Source organism: Poecilia reticulata, linkage group LG18 (assembly GCF_000633615.1).
Source record: "Poecilia reticulata strain Guanapo linkage group LG18, Guppy_female_1.0+MT, whole genome shotgun sequence".
Taxonomy (NCBI): Eukaryota; Metazoa; Chordata; class Actinopteri; order Cyprinodontiformes; family Poeciliidae; genus Poecilia; species Poecilia reticulata.
This window is the reverse complement of record NC_024348.1, coordinates 16,843,041-16,855,769: the sequence shown is the minus strand read 5'-3', so window position 1 is coordinate 16,855,769 and position 12,729 is coordinate 16,843,041. Positions and strand designations below refer to the sequence as shown.

The 12,729-nt window shown below is 36.8% G+C and overlaps 1 protein-coding gene across 10 annotated transcripts in view; it reads left to right on the top strand.

The window, feature by feature from the left end:
- col25a1 (collagen type XXV alpha 1 chain) overlaps positions 1 to 9,437 on the top strand; it is a 194,387-nt gene extending 184,950 nt beyond the window's left edge. For 6 of the 10 annotated variants that reach the window (XM_008435851.2, XM_008435853.2, XM_008435847.2 and 3 more), the window contains 3 exons: positions 1,763 to 1,849; positions 5,105 to 5,143; positions 6,574 to 9,437. In XM_008435851.2, coding sequence (XP_008434073.1) covers positions 1,763 to 1,849; positions 5,105 to 5,143; positions 6,574 to 6,600 — 153 coding nt within the window. In that variant the 3' untranslated portion in view covers positions 6,601 to 9,437. Of the gene's footprint in view, positions 1 to 1,762; positions 1,850 to 2,190; positions 2,269 to 5,104; positions 5,144 to 5,849 lie in introns of all 10 variants that reach the window. The other 4 variants (XM_008435854.2, XM_008435843.2, XM_008435849.2 and 1 more) reach the window with 3 other exon arrangements.
- Positions 9,438 to 12,729: the final 3,292 nt, after the last annotated feature.

Here is a 12,729-nt window from a genome sequence, read left to right as displayed (position 1 = left end):
ATTATAAAACAAAATTGACTTTTTTGAGCTTTACATTATGTCGTGATGTAACATGGCTGGAGTGTATGCTGGTGAAAATATTAAGAGATTAATAGAGGAGCAGAATGTTGGAAAAAGCAGTTCCTTAAAGAGACAGAAGCCCAATTTGAAGGCGATAAATTACAATGACAAATTTTTCTTAAGTCATATTTGAAATATGGCATTTTTATAACAACTGAAGGTAACATGGTAAATTGATTGGGCTGTAAAGTGATACTATGTGACTGGCAAACATGTAAAAAGGAGTTTGCAGTGGAGCTCATCAGATACATAGGAGTGATTCTTAAAATTGATGACCGGCATCTCAGTCTTTTGATTGTTCGTGATCTAGAAAGTGCATGTTGCTTCACTGAGCAGTGTTGCTAAGGTGCTTCCTTACATTAACTGTATCCAGTCAATGTAACACTTGGAACACACAGTTCCTCTCCTTAATCTGCGGTCAGCTGGATCCAACACTGTAGAGGAAACATTCTCTGGAAGGCAGAGAGGTGTGATCTTTCCATAGTTGGAACACATTCTCTTGGCACTTTTGTTAAGAATTTGGGCCACAATCCCACTTCGCCACTTGGCAGGTATTGTATTAGTCCTCCTTGCAAAATTGAAGCTACAACAGCCCTACAATGTCCTGATACTTTGGAGTTTGGGAATAACTTTTGTACACTTCTGGCACCTTGATGCCAGTGAGCTGGCATCAATGACTGCATCTTCACTGATTCCTTCACACGCTGATCTTCACACGCTGCCTCACCCGTTCCTACGGTCCCTCCTCAAAACACAAGCTTCTCTGACCCATCAAATAATTAAATGTTTTTCTTGAAGCCAAGAAAAGTTTAGTTTTCACAGCCTTTTTGCAAATTTCTCACACACCAAAGGTTTTTCCCCTTAAAACTCAGAAGCTAATGTTCTTCAGGACACCCAGTGCCTGTTGGCCAGTTTCAGGAGTCCCCACACTCAGCCAAACCCCGAAGGCCTTCTTATTGAACCTAATAGCTTCCATTGCTGCTGTTATCTACCAACGTGTTAAAACTACATTATGCTCCAATGTCTCTTAGGCTATAACTCCTGGAAGACACTCAGGTCGGTTAATCAGAGCTGCTGTTGGACATGTAGGAACAGTCAGAATCTTCATTCTTTCTACTCAAAACCACAAAGAGGGGCCCTCCCCCTCAGAAGGTGCTCAGCTCAGGGCTTCGGTTTTCCAAAATGTATGATGTTCTTTCTCTGTGACTCAGCTAAAACCCATTTTGGCCCATTTAAATTCGTGTCAATGACGAGTGTGTGTCAATTCATTCCTCATATGATGATTTTAAAGTAGTGCTTTGACATTTTACTCATACTAACATGATATGACTCTTTAAAATGTTTGCATGGATGTTGAGTTTTAAAGTTTATTTATGACTTTATGGAAATCTTGTGACATTTAATTCTGTATTGATGCAGTTTGGACTTTCCTGCTTTCTCTGGTGGTTTTCTCCCTGCTAGTCTTTCTCATCCTTTGTGCCCTTGACACCACTTTGACAAAGTGTTTCCCACTCGACCTTGTTTCCCTGCTTTTTGTGCCCCCCGTTTAAAGAATATCCAATTCTGCCTTGTATCCCCTCCTATCTAACTTATGCCTTCACTCCTTCTTGGGTTATAGACTTCCCTTCTTTAATCTCTCCTCATAGCAGTAGTAATTGTTGACAAAAATGATTTTAACCTGACCGAACCCTTGTATCCGCAGGGGGAGAAGGGAAAGAAGGGCAAAAAAGGGCCTAAGGGCGAGAAAGGAGAACAGGGTGCCCCAGGATTAGATGCACCCTGCCCATTGGTATGTCCCAACTGTGAGCTGGAGTTTGCCTGCCAGCTTCGTGGAGCGGTTGCTCTGAACAAGGAGGAAGCTCCCTCTGGGTCCACTGACTCCCAACGTCATGCTTTAACAGTCAAGAAATCACCAACAACATTGGGAAATGTGCTCATTTTCAGTTGGACATAAAAGCTTGCAGTAAAATCCCAAAAAGCTTGCGACTGGGCCTGATTGTGGAGTCAGAAACCTCAGAGGGCAGCTCCTCCTCCACACTCCCTACGAGTCTGTCGAAACGGACCGATGCAGGGGGTGAAGGGTCGTCCACCTCTCTCCCAGTAACACTCCTAGGTCATCTTTGCAAACAGGGTTTCCGGGGATTTAAGGGTGAAAAGGGGGAACCAGGGCAGCCAGGTCTGGACGGGCTGGATGCCCCGTGCCAATTGGTACAGTATTTCTCTTTTTCCTAAACTTCCTTCCTGTGCATGCAACTCACTTTTAGCCCATTAATGGCAAATAAACACACTCATGCATGACGTGAGAGCTTGACACGCATGGTCACTTTACTTAATCACAGCTTCATTTTCCATTTTTTTAGTGACAAACACTAACCCTAACATCTTCACTGCAATAGCCTCTTCTAGATAAAACGTGAAATATGCAGAATTAATAAATGTTTCATTTGGTCTATCCCTTTAACTGATTCCTGTCTTCCCTTCGAATAAAACTGGAGTAAAAGGCAAAAACTCACGTATCCCCCCCCTGCTGAGCCCGCCTTGGACCAGTTACCTTTTAACCTGATGCTAACACAGATCCCCTTATACTGATGAGTTAGCCATGCTACAGGCGCATGGATCCCTCTCTCAATCCGTTAACTCTCCTATCCCCTCCTGCTCTTGTACCAATTGGGCCAGACCATTACAGAAAAATAAAATAAAACATCAAGTCGGTTGCCACTGTGGACCTGGAATATTTTCATGATTACTTGTTTTATTTTATTGATGCTCATGCCGCAGAAGCGATGCTGTCTGAGGCATGAAGATTCTGGTACAATGCATTGAACTAAATCTGGGAAAATGCATATATTGTGCTTTGCCTTTAACATTTTGCCATTCGTATTTTGTCGCTTTGGAGCAACAAACCGCAGTGTATTTTATTAGGATTTTATAGAACATGTCCAACGCAGTTATGAGGAAAGCAACTGATGCATGGTTTTCAAACTTATACCAAATAAAAATCTGAAAAGTTTTAGGCTAATGTATGTAGCCCCATTTAATTGGATACTCTAAAATTCAGCATGAGCAATACCTTTTGAAGTCACCTTATTAGCAGAGTCACCTGTACATAATTTAGTCTAAATATCTCTCAAGTCTTGGTCTCGTACAATTAAGACATAGCCGTTCAATGAAACAGGCCGTAGATGAAAAGTGTCATTCAGAGCATCAGAGAACCACACCTCACGTGGGAGAAGCAGTTGTTGTAAGAAAGCCATAAGAATGATTACAGATTGTTACAAACCATGTTGGGGGGGACAGTAATCATTTGCTTCCTGGCCTACATGCAAATATGTGTGGAGGACAAGCAACACGATTTATTACCCTGAAGGTGCCATCGCCACTGTGAAACACGGCGATGGCACCATGTTGCTGTGGGAATGCAAAAATGCATGTCTAACTTTTAGATTTTTATTTGCTTGAAAAAACGTGAGAAACACTATTTCCCTCCACTTACGCACCACTTTATGTTGGTCCATTTTTATAAAATCCCAATAAAATACACTGAGACAAAATGTGGAAAAGGGGCATGAATACTTTAGCAAGGTGTTGCATTGTACATTCACACACATGTAGATACGAGAGCATTCAGAGGTTATATTTATACTTGGGTTATTTTTTATTTCAAGACAACATRMGWTWTSKRTYTCSRSWTKCYKGKYTTTTTTTTTTTTTTTTTTTTTTTTTKWGCTTTCTGCTGTTATTAAACTCAACTATGATTAAAAAAAATCCAACAGCAGAATCACCATGGTGTGCATGAGCAACATATTTCTATGTATTTTGTGCATGTACAGTTACATTTTTTATATTTTTTTTGGCTCGAATGAAATGTAATGTGTGCATTCAGACTAACAGACAGAAACCAACTAAAAAGCTTGATATGAAAGAATAATTTGAACATTTTATTGAATGTTTGAAACGCCCTTTTTATTACTTTGTTTTTATAAAAACTTTTGAGCTAAAGTTGGATTAAAGCTTGTGCCTGATCATGTGTAGGATACTAGTCAAGTGAACTGATTTTGCCCCCCCTCTATTTTTACTTTCATGTGGCTTTACATCTTCAGATTTAATTATGTCCACAATGAATGAAAAACACAAAAGCTACGTGTCATTTCTTTAGACTTCACTTCCAAACACCCTGACTTCCCTGAAGTGTCTTTATAAGTGTTTTCAAGCTCTCTGAAAGTTTCCTTGCATTTTTCTTTTGACTTTGGCTCCTTTATCTCTTGTCCCAAAGCTGAAATGTTGCCATTTTCGAAAGATAATAAAATGAAGAGGGGAAAATTTGCACTATCAGAAGAACCACTTTATTCATCATTTCATGATTTTATCGTTTTGACGTCTCGTAATTATCAATGTCAAAATAAAATCTCCAATAGTCCAAATACGTCCAAAGAGTAAAGGACAGACGAAATACAAAATACTCAAAATTTTAAGTTGTTAGTAGAATCGGCTAATAAAAATTGTGACTGAGAGCACTATAAGATAGAATGGAATAAAATGCCAAACATATGCTTTTATTGTCCTCAAGTAAATAATCTTAAAGTACCAATACAACCTCTTGACTAAAAATAAGGGGGAAAAAGCAGCCAAAGTCCAAAGAAAATTTTCCAAATATGTTCAGTGTGAAGAGCCACTAAATTAAAGTGGCTCTCCAGAAAGTCTCAAACAAAGAATAGAAGTTAAGGGTAGTTTGAAACTTTTTTTTTTCTTTCTCAAAATCAGGCAAGAGTTTTAATAATACACTTTTGTGCCCACTAATTAAAAAGTTTAAATCCAAAACAATACGGCCGGGATCAAGATGTTTTCTTCTGATTAAAGCTGCATGGTCTATTCAAGAGAAGTTAACTTTATTGGTTTGTGGTTAATGAGTGGGTTTTTTTGAGGATCAATCGAACTTCCGACACATGTGAAGTGTTATATAAAGTATAAGCCTACTAATCACAATCTTACACAGGCTAGCAGTGAGGTGTTGTTTCAGCTCTAACTGTTTCTCCTCTGTTAACAGGGTCCGGATGGATTACCAATGCCTGGTTGCTGGCAGAAGGTGAGATGATCTTCTGGCAATCAGCAACATTACAGTTTACACTGAAAATTGAGAGTATATTTAGTAGCAAAACAGAATTTAGCATTAAAATACTTTAATTGTCATTGAAATTCAACTTTTGGGTGTGTGTTAAGGCTTGAAGCATGCAAACTTTTAATGAATTTCCATTTCCAAAGTTTAGCAAAAAGTGTATATAAAAATACCTAGAGAAAGATAGCAAAGCTAGTTGTTGACATTTATTGAAAAGTGATGAAGTTATGAATGGAACACCAAGTTTGGGTGTCGATACGTAGCAGACTTGCCACCCAAGAAGAGAATTTGTCATAACAAAGTGACGATTCATGTGGCAATTTGTCAAGAGAGGAGGAGCAGCAAATCAAGATAAATGTTTTACTAATTTGGACAATCACCCGTCTCACTGATTTTCTAGCAAAAACTAAAATCCGTAAAACTTGTCATTTTTGCTCCAATTCTGACCAGCATTTTTATTCCAATGCAATTGTATAAGATGTAGTGATTTCTTTCATTTTATTGACTCAATGACTGATTTCCTCACGCGTGTTTCAGCTTCTTTACGTTTGCATGCGTTCTCTGACAAACCGGAAGAAACGATGTGTGAATGCTGTGTAAAACATCTCACTGTGTCAAACTGAAAGACCCACTCAAAGTGACAAAACAACTTGTTTTTTGTATGCTTCCTTTGCAGTGATCACTCTAACCCGAAACGCATGGAGTTTGTAAATAATGCTTCTTTTATGGTATTTATAGTTTTTTAATGGGAAAAAATAAGAGTCAAAAAGAAACAAGTCTATGTGTGCAACAATACAAAAGGAAAGAAAAAAAAAAAAGATAACCGTCCGTAAGCTGCTTCTACTCACATCGCTGTGTGGAAACAAAAACACGTGTGTGTGCGTCCCGCCGTCTCACATCTGCTTCGTGATGGAGTTCAGATCGTCGGCTGCCGGCAGAACTCGCGTCTTTAGGTTTTTTGCATGGCTCGGACTGGAGCGTGGCACTCCCGCCAGATCCTGAGGGGTTGGAAGGAGTGAGACGAGAAGAAGTGGAGGAAATGGGATCTGGATTGGCTTCTTAACACAAAACGCTAAGTGTCGTGTGCTGTTTTGTCTCCATGAGCTCACCAACTATTCATGCGGCACCATTCGCTCAAAGACTAAACAGAAAAAAAACGTACGAAAAGGGAAAAAAAAAAGACTGCACTGAGCTGACTGAACATTGCTTTTCCCCTCTCGCAGCCCCCCGTCCCTTGAAAAAGCATGAGTAGTGTACTATATTTAAATGTAATGTACATACATGTCACTGTTATGTGATTGTTTCATAATTTGTGTGGGAAAAAAAAAAAAAAATCTGAAAAATCAGAAGGCCCAAAGCTCTGAAATGGTAACTTTTTCTTTCCTTTTAATCTTCTTAAGGGAGTCACACCATGGCTTGTAGCCTGAGTACCCTCCTTCCCCTTCTGAGAGTAAAGGTGTCAGTACATTTTTTTGTTTTTTTTATTTTTGCTTTATTTGTGGCGAGGCCTGCCGAGCGAACAGTCTCGTCAGGCTTTTGCTGTTGCACTCATGGGCCTCGACGTCGTCGGTGCGGCGCTTCCTCAGGGTCGCGTATCTCCTGGACAAGAGTCTCGGCGAGAGTCTCTGCACTGGCAGGAAAACCAATCAGTCTCGCGCAGTTTGGATTGGAGCCTGGTCAGGCGTGCTTGGTGAGCACGGGAAAAGGAAATGGATTCTGCAGGAGAGAGAGTCGCTCGTCGTCCTCCCTGCGAGACGAAACGGGAGACGCTTCGAGATCTTCTGAGAACGTTGATAGAATGCAGTTGTGATGTTTTTCTTTATTCTTTTTTTTTATTTTATTTTACTTTTTTTTTTTTTTTTTTTTACACATTTGTATTTTCTGTAATATAGCCTTTGGTGCCTCAAGCTTTTATTCATTCCTTTATCAAAAGAGTTTATACTTTACTTTTAACCATTTGAGTGGTGTTTATTTTAAAATGAAGGAGACATTTTGTTTGGGGAGGACTGAAAAGACGTTGCGCACTGTTTTTTTTGTTTCGATTTGTTTCGTCTTCACCGAGAATAACTCCATCTGATTATTCAGCAAGTTGGCATTGATTTCAACCGTATATCCGCTAAAGCTGCTTAGTGTTTGCATAAAACATTGCGCGGCAGTGGATGGAAGTAGCTGAAAGTCTCACTTTTCTACATGGTTTACTCGTGAGGCTGAACTGCACCACGGCAACATTATTCCAGGGACGTCTCCTCTCACACAACTCAAATTCTGCAAGTTTATAAGTTACTCTTGGTATTGAAAACTCGCTTGCAAATATGCTGAAGTTGCAAGAGATCTTGTGTACAGTGTGGTTAAGTTTTCTGCATGAACACCGTTTAGACAGTGTAGATTTAAAAAGATCATTTTTTGATGGAGTGTATCCAAAGGCTATTTAAGTCCATTTAAGGTCTAAAGTAGAAAAGGTTAATGTCAACATAATAGTCTATAGCAAGCTTCTTTACACCTATACATCTTCTATATTGTCTTACATACTGTATATGGTGACAATATATATATATTGAAGTACAGGACATTAATCATCTTCCACCAACACCAGTCTGGCCAGTCGTATCACATTCCTCATCACATGGAGCAAACATGATCAGAATTTAGGATTGATATTTATTTTATCACACAAGTCCATTTACCTTTTCATATTTCCAGCATTAAAATTTGTTATTTTGACAACGTAGGTGCTATGCAAGGTAATAGTTTTTTTTGTTTTTCTTCACGTATAGTGCATTTCAAAAGTATTAAAAGCCCTTCTCGTATCATTACATTTTGAGTTGTAACAACAAAAATCCTTAATAAATTTCATTGGGGTTTGTTGTAATTGATCAGAGCGAAGTAGTGCATGATTGGGAAGTGGAAGGTAAATAATTTTCAATGGTTTTCATTGGGATTTTTGGAGGTAAAAGTTTGAAAAGTGTGGTTTTCACATGTATTTGGGATCCTAATTGATTTTTTTTTGTTGAGCAACCCTTCCATAAACATAGTGACATCTAGAATAGAGCTGCACAATATTAAAAAAGCCTAATTGTTATTTTCAGAATAGCATAGAGATTAAATTAACAGATTTAATTAACAGAGCAAAACCAGCTAAATACATGTGCACGGCACACTTTCAAAGTATTGATTTGGAAAAAGCAAATGTAGAAACCATGTGTCACTCATCCACTTAAAAGTTGTGCACCGCTTCGTGTTGATTTATTAGAAAATACGTTTAACCCTCCTGTTATGTTGCGGGTCAATTTGACCCGTTTCAAAGTTTAAAAAAAATTTTATCCCAAAAATATTGAAGTTTGACAAGATGTGAAAGAGTTCCAGGGGTGTACAAACATTTGCAAGGCACTGTACAGTCAGATCTTAATCATTTACTGTAGGAGCAGATGTGGTAATGGCAGGTCGATCTGTGAGGATGTTTCTGTTTAACTGTTCATCTCATCATGATGAAGAGTGGATGCACATCTGTACAAACCAGTTATTTTTAACCATACCAGCAGCTACAGCTAAAAAAAACTGATTTCTTTACAGCTGTTGGGGGTTTATGTATGTCTAAAATAGTTTTTTCTTCTTTTTTTTACATTTATTTGTGTATTTGTTTCAGTATTCTAAGTGGTGCATTATTTATTTTTCTACAGTTTTCTTTTTGTAAATGAAGGCATTTTGTTGGGTTCTGAGCAGCATTCCTTTTTAGTTTCTGATGCCAGTTTTTTGTGTTGATATGACGGAACTTTAAGCTCATAACGAGGCATCGTAAAACAAACCTGCAAACGTAACATTGGCAGAAATTGAGAGGGCATCTGCATCTGTTATTGTAATGTGTACTTAATGTGCATTTATAGGCCTTACATCACACGAGTACATCTGCTTCGTCTAACTTGGTGTGTGTCAACTCTGACGACACGCCGATTATAAATTCATGACGGCCTTGTCTCACGCTTTTTTTTTTATCCTTTTCTTTTTTCTCTCTTTGTCTCTTTACATTGAATGTAGTTTGATATATATGTATAGTGGAATATTAATGTACTGTTGAGATGTGCTCATTTGATATAAAGTGCAATTTATACTTTGGTTCATGCGTGTAGCATCAAATGCTGCTTAACTATCACACTACAGTGGTTTTCTTTAGCTTCATTTGTTCAGCCGTGCGACCCTGTATACCACTACCTGGAGACATGGAGGAATATGTACACACAGACTTTTAATTAAATCTTAATTTACAGGATTTTTGTTTCAATCTCTTCTTTCAATCGATATTTGTGTCAATATTTAATAGTTTGTTTTCGTGATTTTGAGTTTTTGTTTTGTTTTGATTACCCGCCTTTGTTACAGCCTTTGTTCTCATGAAGTGCTGCAACTTTTAGAATGTGCAGCTATTTTTTTATTATTTTATTGTATTAAACATCGTTTTTTTGAGTTTGGTGTTAAAGTTTCAAATTTAGTTTACTAAGCTAGACATAAGTGCCAAAATATATTAACTATTGACTTCCTATTGAGCTGCACAATTGGTTCTGGTAGGATGCTTCGAATCTGTAACGCTGGGCTGCACAAAAGCCTCTTGCAGACTTTTTCAACTCTGGTCCTCAGGTACACTGTTCTGCATGCTTTACATATTTCCTTGCTTTGATAAATATAATAGACAATTATAGTTCTTTAACTCTTTCATGTATGAATTATGATCCTTTGTATCAGGATATCTTTTCCAATTTTTTTATTAAGGCATAAAAAAAGGTAGGAAAAAAATTTAGTAGTAAGAATTTTTTTTTTTTTTAGGTGATCAATTGTAATTTTCTCCAAATACAAAGTTGTTATTTGAAAAATGCATCAGTGTTGTTCTTGAGGGGTTATTTGATGTCACAATTTTTTTTTTTTTTTACCTGCAAGAGTCGTCTAAGGAGGAACCGGGTCGGTCGGCATGCTTTTTGTCTGTCGGCCATATTGGATTTAACAAAAATAATTTCTTGCATTTCCAGTAGTTGATAGAGTATTTTATGATGCATTAGTGTCCACTTCAGTGGTCTGTGTGCATTTATAACATAAAAATCCACAAGAAGCACACAAAAAATGGCTTTTAGATAGCTGTTAACTGTAGTGACCAGGATGCATGAAAGGGTAAAAAAAAAAAAAAAACGTTAATCAGCCATGAATTGAAATCGTGTGTCAAGGAACCATCTGAAACATGCAGGGCAGTGTGCCTTGGTAGCCAGTGTTGGGGAAGCACTGTACTAAAACTTAGGACAGTTTTTCTAACTCTGAACGGCATGTGAACTGATCAAAAATGTGTCCTTTTGATACTTTTTTTTTTGTTTGTTTATTACCAAAAAACTATTTTTCTTTTCTTTTCTAGTTTGGAGCAGATTTATTTACTAAGTTTTCCAAGGTGTCTTTTTTCTTAGTTTGGCCCCTAGAAACAGTCAAAAAAGATAAATAAGTGATGTTGGGTATATTTACCACATTTGGACTTTGTTCAATTGACTTTATCTTGGTTGTGGAGGAAAACTTTCAGCTGGATGGTTGTCATTCACACTACAGCGCCTCTTGTGGCAAAAAGAATTGTAACATGCAGAAAAGTTGATATGAATAAAATCCCACATTCACTGAAAATACTTATTTTTCTTTTCTAAAACAAAATTAAAATAATGTATGAAGTTTTAAACATAAGAAAATCAGAAGTGATCACATTTGATATTCCTTAAATCTGCTTGCATGAGGCTTTTAAAGGCAACTAAAAGATTAACTAAAATAGTTAAAACACTTTATGTCAATATGTCTTTGGTATATTGAGAAAAAAAAAATGGTTTGACTTGGAGAGCGATCTTTCAGGGCTTCCATAGAGGACACAGTGAAATGCAAACATTATTTTCCAAGATAAAAGAGTTGCATCCACAATGTTGTTGCTGCTGCATTAAAAGTTTAAGCACAGGACTTTTCTTGGATTAACAAAAATTCTTAAGCCAAATTGAAAGGGCAAACTTGTCATGTATCTTAATTCTCGTTCAAGTTAGACAAAACAAAAAGTTTGAGTTATTGGAAATGTCTTTAATGGTGTTTTCCCTTTCAGCCTTTTTTCTTTTGTTGATGCAATACCAACTTTATCTACATTTCTTTATTTCACATTATGTATTTCAAGCTGATATTTCATATGACTGTGCTGTTGGAGGAAAATAAACCGTCTTTTAAGTATTCCAAAAAGAATGTTTGCCTTTATTTCCAGTTTTAGTTTGATGTATCTAATATTCCTCTATGTTTAAATTCTTGAAATTATTTAATAAAAACATAACTGTTCACATATAGTTGGAGAGCTATTTGCAAAAATGTTTTGGCACTACTGGTCTTTATTCAACAGTAGCTGGATAGAGGAGAGAAGGATAACTGCGCTGAGCCAGCATGTGGCGCCCCATATTTGAAAGTGTGTGTTTATAATATAAAAGAATTGAAATCTTGTGTTTTTATAGCGCCATCAATAATCTGAGATAAATGTGCGCTAGTGCGAGAAATAGCTATTCATTTTTTAATTTTTTGAAGTTTTTAGAATGTAAAACGACAAAAATTCACAGAAACTGGGGAACTACTGAACAACGTCACATTTTCTGATGGGATTAACTGAATTTAAAAGTAGTTAACATTTTTAGATAAGCTTAACTACAATTATATGTTTACATTAGACTAAAAAGAGAAAATACATGTTGATAAAAAAAACAGTTTATTGTTCCTTACTATTGTATTTTCAATTTATTAGCCATTTTTCCTGTGTATTTTGTTGTATTAAATATTCTAATGCACACATTGTCAGGAACCGGTGTGTAACTAAAAGAAGCACAAAAGTGCCTCTTTCTATCGATTTATTCATTCTGTCTTTATGATCCACTTTTATTTATTAAATCACTATTACCTTCCAGATATTTTAGTTAAGGATATATAACTTGTAACTATAATGCATTTTTAGGATATGTTAAAGCTGCCAGAAATCACCTACAAATCCAGACATTTGAGACCACATCTAAAACCACTAACTGTTTTAACAGTTAAAATACATTCTTCAATATTTACATGGAAACTATCTCAGCACTACTTCAGAGGGTCTTTTTTTTACACTCTTATTTCCAGTCAGCACTAGGGGAAATGAATGGTGTTTTCAGATAGTATGTTGAGTAACATTGCACCAAGACAGTTAAGTTTCCAAAGCTGTCTTTTCTTTTTAATATTCTAGATATGCTTTACAAAAGAATATGCCATTTCTTCCTGAATAATTTTAAGCCTTTCTATTCTGTGGATAGGTTAATCAAAGAACACTGACCCATAACTAGGCGTTCACTACATATCACTAGAGAAATAGATTGCACACCATTTGTAAACAAAATGTGAAGAGGTCATTTCATTTTCCTCTTTTATTTTTATTTTTTAATTTTTATTATTATTTTCAATTTTACCTCTATTTTTGTCTACGTGACCTCTCTGGCTTTCCATACCTTTGTCAGACTTCGATAACAGCGCGAGCAGCTGTTCTCGTGCCCTCC